The sequence below is a fragment of the Polypterus senegalus genome, chromosome 12 (genome assembly GCF_016835505.1).
Source record: "Polypterus senegalus isolate Bchr_013 chromosome 12, ASM1683550v1, whole genome shotgun sequence".
Taxonomy (NCBI): Eukaryota; Metazoa; Chordata; class Cladistia; order Polypteriformes; family Polypteridae; genus Polypterus; species Polypterus senegalus.
Window position 1 is genome coordinate 26,164,820 of NC_053165.1, and position 18,488 is coordinate 26,183,307.

Below are 18,488 nucleotides of genomic sequence, written 5' to 3' on the forward strand. Positions count from 1 at the left end.
ATAATCATGATCAGCAGACATCTTTAGACCAGGGTTATCTGTAGAAGGACAACGTAGAGGTGTATGAAGCCGACACCAAACATGGACATCACTGGAACTTGGCGGGTTGGAATCTCCCGAACAGATGACAGTTTCACTGGCCATGCCAACGTCTGATGAGCAATTCACATCGTCATCACTATTATTCGATTTGAGCAACCATTCCGTTTTTGTTTGCTCTAAAACTGGCTACAGCCTCTCGTTCGCCATTGTGGTTTTAGTTCCACCCCTCTCATGAATATTAATGAGTTACCACTATTTGACCATAAACTGGCCGAAAATATTGAAATATTTGTGGATTTTTTTTTTGTCAGCATGTTATTTCATCCACTAGATGGCAGCAGAATACTGTCTTGAGAGTTAGGCTGTGTTCCATTGGAACTTCCTAGTGTGGAAGAAAAATGAGACTTGGGCTCACATAGTTATTAAGGGGTAATACAGTTATTGCACATCAAGTGTTTTGGTATGCTTTCCATGTTAAATTATAGCATGTATCTTAGAAGTGGTATAAAAGGGTTAATAAATGTCAGAAACTTGTTCAAGCATATCAGGAAACCAGACAGGGGTCAAGTGAAGAAGAAAGAACAAGAAGGTCCTGGGCGACGACTCAAGAGGTTGGCTAACTATTATGTGCCCAGTTACACTTGACAGATGGCACACACACTGGAACTCAAGAAGTTTTGAAAAGTATTGTATGGACCAAGAATGTAATAGAAGTGAGACTTTTATTTAGATATGTCATTTAGGCATATAAGCTAATGAAGCAATCAAATGATGGATGTCGAAGCCAACGAACCATTCAGAGTAAATGTTAGGTGATGTGTGTGTATTAATTCAGCACTGTTATGTAAATTCATTTGATTATAAATATAGACCTCTGCTCTTATTCTTTGACCATCTGCTGACACCTTTGCTCATGAACACTGTCCCTTAGTAGATTGTTCATGGTAGAGGTGTGGGGTATTTACAGCTTATAGACTCAATGTAGACAAGCATTTCCAGATTGGATTGTGATATTTATCTAATCTATCCTATCTAATGTATCTGTCAGTGGACATGCTTCCTCCTGCCTGATTCTTTGGTTTGATTAACTATAAAATTTGCACTGGGTGTGACAAGGATGGATAGGATTAGAAATGAGTACATTAAAGGGTCAGCACAAGTTGGACGGTTGGGAGACAAAGTCAGAGAGGCGAGATTGCATTGGTTTGGACATGTGCAGAGGAGAGATGCTGGGTGTATTGGGAGAAGGATGCTAAGGATAGAGCTGCCGGGGAAGAGGAAAAGAGGAAGGCCTAAGAGAAGGTTTATGGATGTGGTGAGAGAGGACATGCAGGTGATGGGTGTACCAGAACAAGATGCAGAGGACAGGAAGATATGGAGGAAGATGATCTGCTGTGGCAACCCCTAACAGGAGCAGCTGAAAGAAGAAGAAGAACTATATAAATTCTCAAAAAGGTCATAGTTTAGGACAGGATTTCTTTCTTTATTATATATTTCCAAATTTAATTTCTACCACACTAGTTGGAATTTTCAACTCTAACGTCCCCTCAAGTGAAATTTTCTATTCAGGAACTCAAACTTGGTCTGTCAAGCTTGAGGTTGTCTAACTTCAGATCATGATATCAATCCAAAATGGCAGTGTACACCACACACTTTAGTGAAAGGTGTGGCATTTACTTTTAACTTGTGTCTCATTAAATCAGTTGTACACACAGAAGTGTCTAACATCTATTTGTGAACATGCTACTACAGCGATTGGAGGTGCAAATAACTGCAGAACGTGCTTCTGTCAACTACTATTTATTCCAAAAAAGCAAGCACAGCAGAAGTGCTCCCGGAGGTGCTCATATTGGTTTTCCAAATGTTTTACTGGAACACAGTCAACGTGGGCGTGATGTCATTCCCAGCTCTGACTTCTGAAGTAAATGGAACACAGCATTATTTGGGCTTAACTCCGTAAAGTGGGTTGTTAAACGTCAACATAGTGTGACTTGGGTTTAACCGTATTTACATGAAATTCCAAGCCACGCTTCAGGTTGACGCCAAAATTGTGCTCTTTATTTGCTTAGTTCCACTATTAAATGGGTTTACCAAGGTTGTACCCTAATTCTGTCATTATTTTCATGCTAATCATATTTATTATTTATTAATTTTCCTAGTAATGATATTGTTTATTTATGCATCACCCTGTATGATAAATACTGTTGTGGTATGAAATTTTGTATAAAAGTTGATAAATATTTTGTATGCCTTTATTTCTAACTTAGACAAAGCAAAATAATATTAGTGTTATATCTCTATACAGTAGAACCTCGGTTCACGAACGTCTCGGAATATGAACAAATCGGTTTACGACTAAAAAGTTCACCAAACTTTTGCATCTGTTCACGACCACAGACTTTATATATGAACAAGCCTGTTCCCTTTCAGTTTGTGTGCGCCGATGATTTCCACACGTGTTGAGTCTCTCCCTGTGCAGTGAGAGAGAGCGCGAGAGCGACACACGCACGAGAGAGACACACACACTGTCACACACGTGTGCATGGGAGGCAGCTAAAGGGCTTGAGTGACGGCAGTTCTGAGGCATGCCGGGATGTGGCAGAGTGCACTGACTCTTTTTCTCCCTTTCCTGTAGACCATTCCCGGGAGATTCCACCTGGTTCTCTTGACGTCACTTCCGGGACCGAGCCAATGGAAGTAGACCTTACCAGCTCCGGCCCCTGTGATGTCACAACTGGGCCCGATCCTTATGACCTCACTTCCTGTCTCCCCTTTTAAAAGCCTGCCCTTTTCCCTTTTCCCTCAGTCTTGTTTTGGACTTGTTTGTATGCACTTCAGTGCTGTGTATTTTCATAAAAGAACGACTTTGCAGCCAGGATACCAGATTATATGGGTGGCTGCCCCAAATCTTTATCTGAGTATGTCTTGGAGTCGTTATTGTGACAACACACACACGCACACGTGAGAGAGGCACACATACGCGGGCGCGAGAGACACACATATGCGCACATGAGAGAGGCACACACACGCGCGAGAGACACACACACACACACGCGTGCATGAGAGAGGCAGACACACGTATGCACATGCGAGAGACACACACACACACGTGTGCGAGACAGAGAGACGGCTGGACGCATAAGGCCGAGAAGGCAGTTCAAAAATGCACCAGGCTTGTTTTTAAAGACACAGATCCGAGCATTGTTTTAACCTCGTTGTATTTAATGAAGACTTTTTTCTATTGGATTTTAACCTCCACTTCACTTCTGTTTACAGCGATCGGTTCGTAGCGTGCATTGTTGCAATGTTCCTTTTCTTGGTGGTTTATTAAATTACGGGTTTTTTAAATGTTCATTTTTTTCCCTGTGCTTGAAAAAAGTGTTTTTAGCGAGCGGTTCGTAGCGCTACAGCATGAACTCTTTTCAGTTTTCTCTGTTGTTCAAGGTTTTCTCAGTGTTATTCAATGTTTTTACATTTAGTTTACTATTACGCTGTGCATTCTATGGTGTAATTAACTATATTTGTGCCTAAAAATCTTTAAAAATATATATATTTACATACAGTTTGTACCATCTGGAACAGATTCATTGTATTTACATGCAATCCTATGGGGGAAATTACTTTGGTTCCCGACCAAATCGGTTTACGACCAGAGTTTTGGAACGAATTATAGTTGTGAGCCGAGGTTCCACTGTATATATAAAATCCAACGTCTGTCTGTATGTGTGTCTGCTTTTTGTGAGAGAACTACTTAACGGATTTAGATCTGTTTTTTTTTCTATAATTTGCTTGAGCATTCTGGTTGATTTTGCGACTTCTCTCATTTGCACTATGATCTCACTAAGAATCATAGTTCGCTTGCAGGAGTGATTTATTTGTGCTAATCCGAGGCAGAGGCTGTGGGCTGAGGAGAGGAGGAAGCGTGACGTCAGTAGTAGGGAGCCGGGAAGGGCCCTCATCACTGTCATGTTTCGCCGCAGGGGACGGCTAATTATTGATAAGAACAGCAATAGCTGGATGTTTAACTACCTCTCCACCCTTTTAAGACTGGGTCAGGATAGTGAATAATGTAATGACCGAGTGAGGGGAAGTGCCTAAACCAGTTTGGCAAGTGATTCTCAGCAGGACTCTCTCAATCAACCCCCACTGGAAAGCCAGACTGCCAAGCTGGCAAGCATCAACTCAACAAATGGCTTTGGGGTCAGATGTGAAGGTATTGTGTGCCCCTATTGGTCTGAGGTATGGCTGTTTGGGATTGGTTTGAATCAGAGGCCATTCTGTAGCATGACACCCTATTGGTGTAAAGATGTGGACAAAGAATGTATAAATGTGGTTTCTTTAATTTCTCTCTCTCACACACACTATCATGATGAAGGAGCATCTCACACACCATGGACTGAAAAGAAGACCACACTGAGATGCACAGCTCAGCAGCCATACTGAGACAGGCATGCGGCCTGTTTTGAAGAAAGCTGACCAAAATGATGATTTAACTGTAGACATGTTAAACAACTAACAAGTCTGTGTGCCACCTGAAAGTACACATCAGCATTTATCAGGTTGTATGATTGCCAGTATTCACATGCACCTTTCTTATTGTTATTATTTTACGAGTATTACCAATAATACATTATTTAAAGTTGAAACTTAACTCCCACTTGTCTTTTACTCTATGTAACTGCCTGAGCTTATAGATGTAGAAAGGGAAGGTGGGAAGAAGTTATAAAGTACAATAGCTGATAAACAGTGCCAAGTCTATGGGATCTGAGACATTCAGACAAAGGCTACACCAGTGGTTCTCAATCTGTGGGGTGCGAGGTAACAAAAAGGGGGCCGCGGAGAAGTGAAAAAAAGAAAACAAGAATCGAAAATATGAAAAATACATCTATTGAAGCCAAAACAAATTAACTTAAACTACATTCTGATACTAGAAAAATAAATATACAGTTATATAAATGTCGATAAAAGTTAAGCAGGTATAATAAAATAGGCATCTATGATATATCATTAATTAAAAAAGAACAAATTGGTATTAGTGGGCTCCTTTCAAAAAAACATTAGGGGGCGCGATTATGAAAACTCGGTTGTGTCAAATATTTAAAGGTTGAGAAATGCTGGGCTACACAATAAAGGATACAAAAGGTAAGAGTCGAGTAATACGGAGCTCTGCCAAGACAAAACAAATGCCATCCCCTACTACACCACAATCCAGTAATGTCACATATCTGCAGACCCACACCGTCATGAAGTCAGTGCAGTTTTAGGACTGAAGTCAAGGTTAAGGTCTTGTGCAAACACTAAAATGGTATCACTCAGACATCCAACCTCACCTCCATCCCACATCCCATAGTGAGGACCCCCCCCACACACACACACACACACACATTCTCCACAGGTCTGGGCGGATTTTGTTTCACATAATCCACTTTCCTCCCACATCTGAAAGGCATAACTGGGGGCGGCTGTGAGGGTGTTGCCATATGATGGTCTGTCTACATTTGGTTCCAGCCTCGCACCTGACAGACTCCAGCCTCCATGGCCCTGAACTCCATTAAGCAGGTCTGATAACAGACAGAGAGAGGGTAATTACTCTGTCTCACTGCTGGTTTAACATCTGTTCTTTGGGTTCCCTCAGGTTGGCTGGCATCCCCCCTGAAAGAGGACACCAACCTACTTTTAGGACTTGCAAGAGTGACGGTGACCTAATTTTAACACCAGGTCACAGGGGTGGTAGATATGACTATATTCTAAATTAATAATTATATATAGCAGTATAATATATCCGTCTATGTACTAATTAAGTCCAATTTCCACGTACAAGAAGATGAAGCCTATTCCAACAGCATTGGGGACAACACGCAGAACCAGTGCAATCACTTGGGTTGTTTGTTAACGTACTCCTAACAACCCAATGTGCTTGAGATGTAAGTGGAGTAACTGAACACACCTCACATGAGCAAGGGGAGAACATGCAAACTCCATACAGAAAACAGGATGGAATACAAATTCAGATCCTTGGAGTTGTCGGTTTAACCAGAACACCACTCTGCTCCTCAAACCACAATTACATACCTAAAAAATATCTCCCTTAAAAGCTAACTAACAAATAACTCAGACTATCCATATCTGTCCATAATTCATTCACCATCTAGAAAATCTCCTGCCGACTACGCTGCCATCATGTCTGTTACACCATAACATAACATATCAAGGTGCAGGGAGGTGGAGCTTTTCTCAACAACATTAGGGACAAGGCAAAAAAAATGTTCTTAGAGGGGGAACCAGTCCATCCCACACTGTAAGTCATCTGTAAAAGCTGATTACATTTGGTTAAGAGAGTTTGCTGGTTGCCTCCCTGAAGGGATGAATGGATTAAAAAAGCAAGAGCCATTGGTCAGACAAACACATTATGACAATATTGACAAGAACGGGCCATTCAGCCCCATCAAGCTCATCGATCCAGTTCACCTATTCTCTTCCAAAGGGCAACAATATGAGTCTGAAAGAACACAAGAAAAGACAAGAGGGGCTTTTATTTTTTATTTAATGACAAAAACCTCCCATGAGAAGCGTGGTTGCTCAGTCAGAAACTTTGTCCTGGCTTGACCTTTTGGTCCCTGACGTCATTCATGCATCCCACTAGGTGGCGCTGTCTCTCACAGTTCATCTCGTGGCACTCGAAGAGGCAGATGCTGAAACTCTTGAGGAACGTCTTCACCTTTCTGTGAGCGTTTGTAAAATCCAAAGGAGTCGAGGAGGGCGCTGATCTCATCAGCTTTCATATCCTTTATGCTGACGGCCTGAAGACAGAAGAAATGGAGAACTGCTAATATGCATATCCATCCATCCATATATATGCAGATCAGCCACAACATTAAGACCAATGACTGGTGAAGCTAATAACATGGATTATCTTGTTACAATGACAGCTTTCAAGTGGTTGGGTATGTTAGGAAGCAAGTGAACAATCAGTTCTTAAACCTCATGAGTCTGAAGCTGGGAAAATGGACAAGCAAAGCATCTGAGTGACTTTGACAAGGGCCGAATTGTGGTGGCTAGACAACTGGGTCAAAGCATCTCCAAAATGGCAGGTCTTGTGGGGTACTCCTGGTATGTAGTGGCTAGTTACTACCAAATGAGGTCCAAGATAGGACAACCAGTCCAAACTGGCTCATAGCTCTCAGAGTAATGGAATTTCGGTCCTACTCTTAGGAATAAAAGCATTTTATCAATTTTCCTAAGTTTCCTAAGTCTCCAGGAATTAGGAGAACCCATGAGGAAAGATGAAAGGACGATAAGATGAAGGAGGAACTGCAGCTCACAAATTTATCAGAGATTGTAACAGCTCCTCTTTATTTAAATGGGTGTTATTATCAGTAATTGTCCAGGAGGATCCTACTGAAAGGTTCATGACATGTATGGCTTAAACAACTCAGAAGAATACCCATCAGTTACTTTCAACCATTAGCAAAAGCAAGGACTGCAACTTTCATAATTTTCGGCATATCTTATATATAAATGTCTACGTGTGTGTGTGTGTGTGTGTGTGTATGTGTCTGTCTGTTCAGCCTGGAAGTGCAAGGCTGAAGCATGAAGCGCAAAGAGCCGGGAAGGCATCCCCAAGTTAACGAGTCGGAAGAAGAAAGAGGTACGAGGCTACAGTACAGCATGAAGCTGAAAGAAAGCAACTCCGTCGCCAAAGTGAAATCACTGAGTAAAGACACTTGGCCGCTGATAGACAAGGGGAGACAAACGGGGGTGGCGGGGGGATTGAGGACGTCCGCAAAACGAAACCGCTGACTCTGCGTTCAATTTTTTTTTCTGGTGATTTTAATAGTTTCTAGGAGCCTGGGCTTTTTACAGCATGGGCTTACACAGCTAGTGTTTTAATAATTGTTCCTAGATGCAGTACGCAATAAAACATTGGGCATTTGGAACGGACCCTTACCTAGTCCCAGTCCTGATTTGTATGCCAGATAACCATCTTAAATATCCAATATCTAGTTTATAAGGAAAATGTTTTATTTATGTATCAAATATTCAGTTTAAAAAGGGAGGCGTGGTGGCGCAGTGGGTAGCACTGCTGCCTCGCAGTTAGGAAACTTGGGTTCGCTTCCTGGGTCCTCACTGCGTGGAGTTTGCATGTTCTCCCTGTGTCTGCGTGGGTTCCCTCCCACAGTCCAAAGACATGCAGGTTAGGTGCATTGGCGATCCTAAATTGTCCCTAATGTGTGTGTGTGCCCTGCAGTGGGCTGGCACCCTGCCCGGGGTTTGTTTCCTGCCTTGTACCCTGTGTTGGCTGGGACTGGCTCCAGCAGACCCCCGTGACCCTGTAGTTAGGATATAGCGGGTTGGATAACGGATGGATGGATATTAAGTTTAAAAAGCTTAGCTCAAATGTGAAATATCTTAAATATATAATATCTACTTATATGGCAAATGTCTCTCTTATATGTTAAATATCCACTTTGTATAGCAAATGCCTTCCTTATATATTAAACATATAGCTTAAATATCCATTTTCATATGAAAAATGTCTCATCTATATGTCAAATATCTAGCTTATATGAATTACAAATGTCAAATATCCAGCATACATGGCAAATGTCCTAAAAATATCCAGTTTATACGGTAAATGTCTTGTTTATATGCCAAAAATCCACCGTAAATGTCAAGTATTTTTCATGCTGTAAATGGCAAATGTCTGATGATTATGGCAGATAGCAATGGATCTTAAACGTCCAATATTAGTTTTATGTGACAGAAATTACAATTGCATGCCAAATATTCAGTTTAAAAGTCTTATGTCTTATTTATAGACCGAAAATTCAGTTTATGTGTTAAATATCTGTATATATTATGTAATATTCATATATCAGCTATCCTAGTTACATGGCAAATGTCTCGCATATATGTGTTAAATGCTGCTTTTTATGTCAAATGTCAGGCTTAAATGTCTAATACCCAGTTCATACACCAAATATCTTTTTCTTATGTTTTAAATATCCAGTTTATGTGGCAAATGCATTTCTCATTTGTCAAATAGCAAGTATAAATGTCAAATATCCATCCTGCTAGGCAAATGTCTGACTTTTCTGCTGGATATACTGTACATCTAACTTGAACTAGCAGAGCGTAAGCTATCTGTCTCGCTCACACTGTGAATTTAGAAATCCGCTAGCCCTTGCGTCCCTCTTTCATCACGTGTCTTGTTGCTGTTGTTGTCATTGGACAATCTAGCCCTCTTGTGGACACCAGACAACATTACACCCGGCCACGGAAGAACGCAGGCAGTTTGTCATTTTATGTATACTGTATTAAGAGATCCAATATCTACTCTATATGGAAAATATTTGACTTAAGCATTAAAAATTGATTTTAAAGGCATATGTATTATTTATATACGAAATATTCAGCTTATATATGAAATTTCTTTTATGTCAAATAACCTATGGCAAATATTCATTATATATGACAAAAGTTTTATTTATATGTCAGATATCCAGCTTAACTGTCAAGCTTCCCATTTTACATGGCAAATGTCTTTCTTACATCTCAAATATTTAGTTTAAACACTTTTCAATATATTTTAAATGTCAAATTTAAATGTCAAAAATCCCTTTTACATGGCAACTGTCTCACTTAAATGTAAATTATCCATTGGAGGTGGTAAATATCCAGATTCATTGTCAAATGTCCATTTTATCCCTATGACCCTCGTTAGATAAGTGGGTTAAGAAGATGGGTGGATGGATTTCCATTTGAGATGGCAACTGTCTTTTGATATATATTAAATATCGTTTATGGGGCAAATGCCTTTCTCATATGTGAAATATCACATTTAAATATCATATATACATAATATGCCAAATGTCTTACTTCTATGCCAACTGTTCATATTAAAAGCCAAATATCAGTTTTATCCCCCTGGATCTCTCGCCAGCCCCAGATAAGCAGGTCAAGACATGGAAGGATGGATATTCATTTTATATGGCAAGCATGTCAGTTATATGTCAGATATCCTGTTTAAATGTCAAATATTCATTTTATCCCTATGACCCTCCCCTGGATAAACAGGATAAGAAGATCAATGGATGGATGGATACTTATTTTATATTTCAAATATCTGCTTTATGTTGCAAATGTTTTTCTCATATGTCAGTTGTCACATTTAAATGTCAAATATCCATAATATTGCAAATATCTCACTTATATGTCAACTGTCGAGTTTAAATATCAAATATTGATTTTATCGCTTTGGATCTCTTCCCCCAAAACCCCCAGAAAAGCAGTTAAAAAGATAAGAAGGTGGATGGCTGGATATCCATTTTATTTGGCAAATGTCTCACTTATGCATCAAATGTCCAGTTTATGTGACAAATGTCCTGTTGAAATGTCAAATATCTGTTTTATCCCCATGACCCTGTCCTATATAATCAGGTAAAAATGATGGATGGCTGGATGGAGGGATATCTAGTTTATAATCCGGTTTACATGCACCTCTTTGGCTGCCTGTATATATAACATTTCCAGCAGTAGTGCACTCGCCCTGAGCAGATTTCCACCGTTCATTTAATTAGCGCACATACTCACCTTCACAATTTTGTCCTCCTTGTCGTAGAGAACCAGCTGCGGCTCCTTTTGCTCAGTGGAGTCGTACTGAAGATTGTGACTGGAGTGAACAGGGTTAAGGACTTGAATGGTATGCTTTAGGAGGAAGCCTGAAAATGTCTGGCTGATTACTTTAGCATATTGTGGAAAACATGGACATCAGAGGCTTATTTATCTAACACCCCACTGGCAGCAAACACACACTCATTTAGTAACATAAAATTGCTTAATATTTATATACAGACACACAGACACTTATACTTTTATTACAGTGGATTAACTGATTTCTGTCCATCCAGCAGTTACTCTCTGTTAGATGTAATCATTGTTAATGTTTGCAGTGCACCATCTATCAGAATGTATTTAGTAACGCATGTAGCAACAAAATGCATTGCATTTGTCATTCCAACAGATGGTGCATTACAAACATTAGCACTACTTTTATGAATTATATACCAAAAGGCATATAACAGAGAAATATGCTTTGCATTTGTCATTCCAACAGACAGTGCATCACAAACATTTGAAGTAATAAAATACATTGCATATGCCATTGTAACAAATGATGTATCACTAGCATTTGTACTAATAAAATGCATTGCATTTGTAATTCCAACAGATGGTGCATCAAAAATATCAGCACTTGTTTTATGAATCCCATACCAAAAGGCATATATAACAGAGACATATTCATTGCATTTGTCATTCCAACAAATGGCATCTCACAAGCATTAACGCCGCTTTTATAAATCCGTTTGATATGATATTCATAAAAGCAGTGCTGATGTTTGTGATGTGCCATCTGTTGGATTTCAGAGACATAGCAACCGGATGGACACACAGATGACACAGACACGTCCCATTATGAAGGTGGTTATGACACGATTGCATCTTTTTGCAGTCTAAGCATCTCTAGAGTGTGTACAAACACTTGCTCACCAAACCGAAACTCTCCCACTTTTTACCATTTTACTTCAAGACACCCGCTCAATACTTGTGCCGTTTGCGGAGGATACTATAGCGCCCACCTCTCCATGAGGAACTCCCGCAGCTCCGGCATGCTCTTAATGGATCATCCAACTACACTGGGAGCCTGGAAAAGGCAAGAAAAAATAAATTAAAAAAAAAAAGGACAAACTGTTAGCGTTTCGTGACTTGTTCAAACTCACGGGTGGTTGAAACGCCATCCACTCACAATGACTTTCCCCCGTGCAATTTCTGGCTTGTCACCATCAGATTTGCCGGTGTCCCCGGTGTCGTTGTCAGCTGGATCCGCTCTCACCGAGGCAAGCGTCAGGCACAGTAAGGCGAGCCACCGCATTTTGGGTTCGAAGTCGACGGTGCCCTGGCTTTGTCCACTGGTGCAGTGAAGAGGCTTCGGCAGCGTTATGACTAACAGCCCAGATCCTGGTTTATTGTTTTTTTAAAAGTTTCCTTTCAAATTGTCCTTGACGGCAGGTGTAACCTTATCTACAGCTCCCAGGGCATTCATTTTCACATCTTTACACTTTTTTTAGCGTTCTGTTCTTCTCCGAAATAATCCTCCTTTTTGGGGGGGTTAATGGTTTGTCTGTACAGCCACTCGTTTGATGTTTGAGAGCCCGCAACACCTGACGTTTCCCATGCTGCGCACAGTTGTTATGGCTGAATCGGTCAAGTACAACGTTAATTAAACCCATTAAATCAAACATTCTTGGCCCCACTTAGGGTCGCATTGGCTGGATTGATGTTTTTCTCTGGTCGAAACCCATTCGGAATCGCGAATCTGCCTGACCTGTAAATCTTTTGGGAATGTGGGAGATAAATCTGGGCACTCGGGGAGAATTTACAAATTCCACACTGACTAAAATGCGGCAGGATTAATGAGCCGGCTGCGCTTTACATTGCCTTTAAAGTTGGTAGAAATCAATGATATTTAGTAAGGAATAGGGCTGTCTATGTCCAACAACAATTACGACCCTAAAACCTCAGTTATATAAGAAGAACAAGTTCACTTGGGTCCAAACCCACCACAAGGCAGCTCTCCCAACCTCCGATTAGGACTAAACGTTTCAGCTGTGATCTCTGCAATCCCGTTGCTTTACAGTTAGACCACTAGGTGTCAGTGTGGCGTCAAACCGAAGCCGCTCACAACGCATTCAGTCAATAGAGTGCAACTGCTGTACGGAAGCCGAGAGAGGCCATTTAATATCATTAGCGGTTTGAGTGTTTTCTCGAGATAAAGGAGTGAGCTTCTCGAGTATGTGCAATAAATATCATACAATTTTAGCAATTGTTTGCTCGAGATAACAGAATAATTTTCTCAAGATAAAGAAAACAATACAAAATAGTGATATTACACATCCTCTCTAGGCATCCATAGGCTATACTCTTCTACAATAAATATATATTTAATTTTGCAGTTCTTCATTTGAGTGTCTGCTTTGTAATGCTAATGTAAGTTGGTCCTGCCAATGAAACCCATTTAAATGACAGAACCACAGGCAGCCACACTAACTTGTGGAATGCACTTTGTGAAGGATCAGCAAACAAGAAAGTGATGAGAGCAACTCCAAGGTGGACATTTCACTGGCATCAGCAACTTAGAAACTAATTAGGAATCACATGAGGGGGAAAATGGGTTGAGTCTCTCATTTGGCTTTAATAATAAGTTATGTGCCAGCAAACAGCTTTTCTCCCCATGGCCGCGGCTCATTTAGGAGATTGGCATGTTCACGGCTTTTGGACTGAGTATTGAATTTCATTGCCGATTGTGTTCATTTAGTGAGTTGTCCAGCTTGCATTAATGATCCTGCCTCGTGTGACTTATAAACTATAAAACTGCCAGCCGTGTTGTGGGCATAGGGAAATTATGCCCTAATAAAAATGGAACCTGAGTAGGCAATGTTAAATCATGGCGGAGACTTTGTAAGGCTGCACAGATGTCCTCTTGGGAAAGCAGTCAGGGATGTGATTGAGCTAAAACTTTTAATAATCTTTTGATCAATTGTCTTATCAGACTAATGTAGGAAAAAGGAGTCAACTGGACCCAGTTTGAAAGAAACAGACTCGAATGGGATGCACAATATTCATGCATAGTAGTGCATGGGTCTACAGAGCACATTAGGCCTCCAGCCCACCATGTCTGTCTCCAGTGACTGCGGGCCATACGTGTGCGTCTCATCTGCCCATCCTGTTCTCATCGTTCTAATCTTAATTATGAATCACGTTATTGGGCTTTTTCACCTATCACATATGGCAAATCCGTCCATTATCCAACCCGCTGTATCCTAACTACAGGGTCACGGGGGTCCGCTGGAGCCAATCCCAGCCAACACAGGGCAGGAAACAAACCTCGGGCAGGGCGCCAGTCCACTGCAGGGCACACACACATACCCACACACACCAAGCACACACTAGGGTTAATTTAGGATCGCCAATGCACCTAACCTGCATGTCTTTGGACTGTGGGAGGAAACCCATACAGACACGGGGAAAAACTTCAAACTCCACACAGGGAGGACCCGGGAAGCAAACCCGCGTCTCCTATCTGCGAGGCAGCAGCGCTACCACTGCACCACCGTGCCGCAACATATGGCAGATCTTTTATGAAATTGTATAGTTCCTTTATATATGTATAGTGGCCACTTGGGGGGCATATCTGAGTCTCAAACCCTTGACAAAACTACAAAGGCAATGGCCCGGGGTTGAAATCACCCCTTTAATTAAACCGAAAATGCCTCTGACACAGATGTCTTCCACAATGCAAGATCCTTTTACTTTTCTTTTCATTTCTTTTCTTTCTCGTCCACTCCTCTCCAGCAAGCTTTGTTCTTCCTCCATACCCAAGTCTGACTTCCCAGTGGATATGGAGATCTCCCTTTTAAACCTGAACCAAGAGTACTTCCAGTGCCAAACCATTGTCCTTAGGTGGAACCATCCTGTAACAGGGGAGCCTCCATCCAACATCTTGTCAATGTCAATTTATTTATATCGCACATTTAAAACAACATGGGAATGCTGTGGCCAAAGTGCTTTAGTATAATAGAATAAAAGAAAACATACAAATAACATAAATAGAAATAAAATAAATGAACATGAATAAAATAAATAATAAATAGAAGTAATGTTACAAACTCACAATGAGAAAACCATCAGTATTACTGAAGGTCACAGAATGTAAGTGAATAGAAATGAGCCTTTAATCTCGTTTGAACAGTTCAATTGTAGACGACTCCTTTATGTGATGAGGTGAAGAGTTCCACAGGCGAGGAGCAGCAGTTGTCCCCCTTAGTTTGACACTCGGTACGAGGGACAACAAGATGACTGACCAGAAGATCTAAGCATTCTAGATGGCTGGTGTAAAACACACAATTCAGATAAATAGACAGGAGCAAAAACATGTAAAGATTTAAAAACTAGCAACAAGATTTTAAAATCAATTTGAAAACTGACAGGCAGCCAGTGTAAAGAAGTTAATATTGGAGAAACAGAGTCAGACTTTCTTGCCCCAACCAGGAAGCGAGTGACAGCATTCTGGACCAACTGTAACCTGCGGATCATTGATTTGCTAATCCCAGAATACAGCGAGTTGCAGTAATCGAGGAGAGAGAAGATAAAAGCAGGAGTAGCTTTCTCAAGATCCCTAGAAGATAAAAAAGGCTTGATCTTACCTAACAGACAAAGCTGGAAAAAGAAACTCTTGACTACAGAATTAACTTGTTTCTCAAAAGAGAGGTTACTGTCAAAGATAACACCAAGATTACAGACTTGAGGTTTACAAAAGACAGAGAAAGAGCTGAGAAGTCCAAGACCAATTTGGGCTTTAGCTGATTGACCCACTATAAGCACCTCCATTTTATTTTAATTCAGATCAAGAAAATTATTAGCTATCCAGAATCTTTGTTTAGATTGTGCAGTTGATTTATTGCAGAGTTGCAGACGGGAATATAAACCTGAGTATCATCAGCACAGCAGTGAAAAGAAATGTTAAATTTCCTAAAAAGAGCTCCAATAGGGTGAAGGTATATAGAGAATAAAAAAAGGACCCAAAATGGATCTCTGAGGAACACCACATTTAAGAGGAGCAGTAGATGAGAAAGAGGAATTTAAAGTCACTGAAAAGTGTCTACCAGTTAGATATGACCTGAACCCGTTAAGGGCAGCCCCTTTAAACCCAACAAGATGTTCAAGGCACATCAGCAATTACTCATGATCAGTAGTGTCAACAGGTCAAGGAGGACAAGGAGGACAAGGACTGCAGCGCCACCTGAGTCAGTAATAATAGAGATGTCGTTGAATATTTTAAGGAGGGCCATCTCAACACCATGATAACACCTAAAGCCAGATTGGTAGATCTCAAACAGATTATTGGAGTTAAGGTGATCAACCAATTGATTATAAATAATTCTTTCTAGAATTTTAGCCAAAAATGGCAGTTGGGAAATCAGGTGAAAATTAACTAAAACTCCAGGATCTAATTCTGCCTTTCTTAGACAGGTACACACCACAGCCTGTTTAAAAAATGAGGGCACAAAACCCTCAGTAATTGAATTATTGATAATGGCTAGTAAAGATGGACCCAAAACATCAAAGGCTTCCACTACGAGGTGTGGTGGTATAATATCAACGATATCAAGAGGGCAGCAGTGCCTTTGAAACCCATCAGTACAGCCCTATGAGACTACAACTCCAAATACTTCCCTCTGGGTTTCCAAAGGGGGGTCACCAAGAGTGATGCTGCCAGCCAGTGTAATTGAGAATGACATGCAGATGGAAGGCAATCTTCCATTGCCACTAATTTGTTCTGGCCTCCCAAACATCAACCATCCTGGATGAAATGCTCCACTCATTATACAGTCCTTCCATTATACTGGCCTCCCAGTTGGGTAAGGGAGGTCAGTTCACCCCCACTGGGATGCCAGTCCATGTGTTTCTCCCACCAATCTGGCATCCAATGTCAGGGTTCTGGATGAGACAGGGAATATGCTGCCACTATTCTAGACCATCCATTATATTGACACAGTTATACAACACATGTTTTAGGAATAAAATAAAATATATTTATTTTTACAAAGCTCCTTTTCGCAATCCTCTCCAGCAATTAGCCACAATAACAAGACAAATTGAACAATTCTTCTTCCTTTTCTACCTCTGTTGAGTGTTGCCCGCTGCCTCTCGACTTTGACTCCCTGATGTGAGACTCCTTTTAAGTTGAGGGAGCACTTCTGGGCCATAGAAAAAAGTAGGGAGGTCCTCTCTTGACACTGGCCTCTATCAATACCCAGGGACGCCAACAGGGCTGCACCCCTGGACTCCAACTCCCAAGAACCTCTGCAAATGTCCTAACTGGATTACCATATGAGGACCACTGCCACCTAGTGTATGAGGCATGGAACAACTCCTGATCCTTGGCTTTTATCAGTCCATCCATTAAACCATACTGGCCAGGAACAAATTTATTTCCTCTCCCTGTTGGCTAATTCGTTTGCGTCATCATACTGGCCTACTTTCGGGGTAATGAATCATCCATCCATCCATTATCCGACCCGCTATATCCTAACTACAGGGTCACGGGGGTCTGCTGGAGCCAATCCCAGCCAACACAGGGTGCAAGACAGGAAACAAACCCCGGGCAGGACGCCAGCCCACCGCAGACGCGCGCACACACACAATTTTGAATCACCAAGGCACCTAACCTGCATGTCTTTGGACTGTAGGAGGAAGCTGGAGCACCCGGAGGAGACCCACGCAGAAACGGGGACAACATGCAAACTCCACGCAGGGAGGACCTGAGAAGTGAACCCAGGTCTCCTAACTGCGAGGCAGCAGCGCTACCCACCTCGCCACCCGTAATGAATCATCCTCCATCCTAACCGGGATGCTCTTTCTCCTCCTTGTGGGAGATGGCCGGCTGTTCATCCTGGCCAATACCCCCAGGCTGCCAGATGGAGCCCTCCCTGTAGCATGGAAGTGCCCCAAAGACCAGCAGGGAATCCTGGACAATTGGAGTTTCTATTCCCAACACTGCTGGATGCCGTGGGGCCCACCAGAGGACGCTGCAGGGAGGCTGAAGGACTTGCATGTGAACTATAACCCAGAAGTACGTCTCAGTCACAGTGACAGAGGAAATGACGTGCTTCTGGGATGAAGAAGGAGAGTTTTATCCGACCCGGAAGTGCTAAGAAGTCACGTGGACAGGGTTTCAGGAGTACTTCCGGGTCATGGACTATAAAAGACTATGAGAAACCCCAGACGAGTGAGTTGAGCTTGGTGGAAGGGTGGCATTGCATCTGGGAGAGGAGGATTTTGTATTGATTATTGATTTGATTGTGTTTATGAATATAGTGGAGTGGAGAGTGCTTGGCGCACGTTATCATAATAAAGACAGTAATAATTGGACTTTTACCCGGTGTTTGGCATGGTACCTAAGGGTTCAAGGAAGTGACAGCACCTCCTACTGTTACATCCTATAATATATGTGTGTATACAGTATGTGTGTATGCGTGTGTATATGTATACAGAATTGTTAAAAAAAACCCATTATTATCCACCTTAGAGTCCCAGCTTCTCTCATTCTATGCGTTTAGTAAAGTGACATGGTTGGTATGAAGTTGTGCAGAGTAATTAAATGTTGCAGTTGCCCTGTGCCCTCTCCTATCTGATTAGTTTCATTCTGTCTCTGCTCCACACATGATCCCCACGCCATGTTCCCAATGCTCCATCTAGACGAATGAACTGCTTCACACATGCTCTCAATGCTTGTGCCCAGTGTTCTTGTTTTTGGAGTACCTGCATGGCCGTGGAGAGCAGGAGACGCTCCAAGATCTGAAGAAATGTAAGATGTTTTTGGTCAG

The 18,488-nt window shown here is 41.5% G+C and overlaps 1 protein-coding gene across 2 annotated transcripts; it reads right to left on the reverse strand.

The window, feature by feature from the left end:
* Positions 1-6,584: 6,584 nt before the first annotated feature.
* Positions 6,585-12,742, reverse strand: selenoe (selenoprotein e). Of its 2 annotated transcripts, none has more exons than XM_039771541.1 (4): positions 11,849-12,742; positions 11,670-11,746; positions 10,636-10,714; positions 6,585-6,842 (listed from the first exon to the last, which is right to left on the reverse strand). In XM_039771541.1, the coding sequence occupies exons 1-4, from the start codon at positions 11,972-11,974 to the stop codon at positions 6,699-6,701; spliced, it is 426 nt and encodes a 141-aa protein (XP_039627475.1). In that variant the 5' UTR covers positions 11,975-12,742; the 3' UTR covers positions 6,585-6,698. The 2 variants fall into 2 exon arrangements, with proteins under 2 accessions (XP_039627475.1, XP_039627476.1); XM_039771542.1 differs by having other exon boundaries at positions 11,823-11,914.
* Between the last annotated feature and the right edge of the window lie 5,746 nt (positions 12,743-18,488).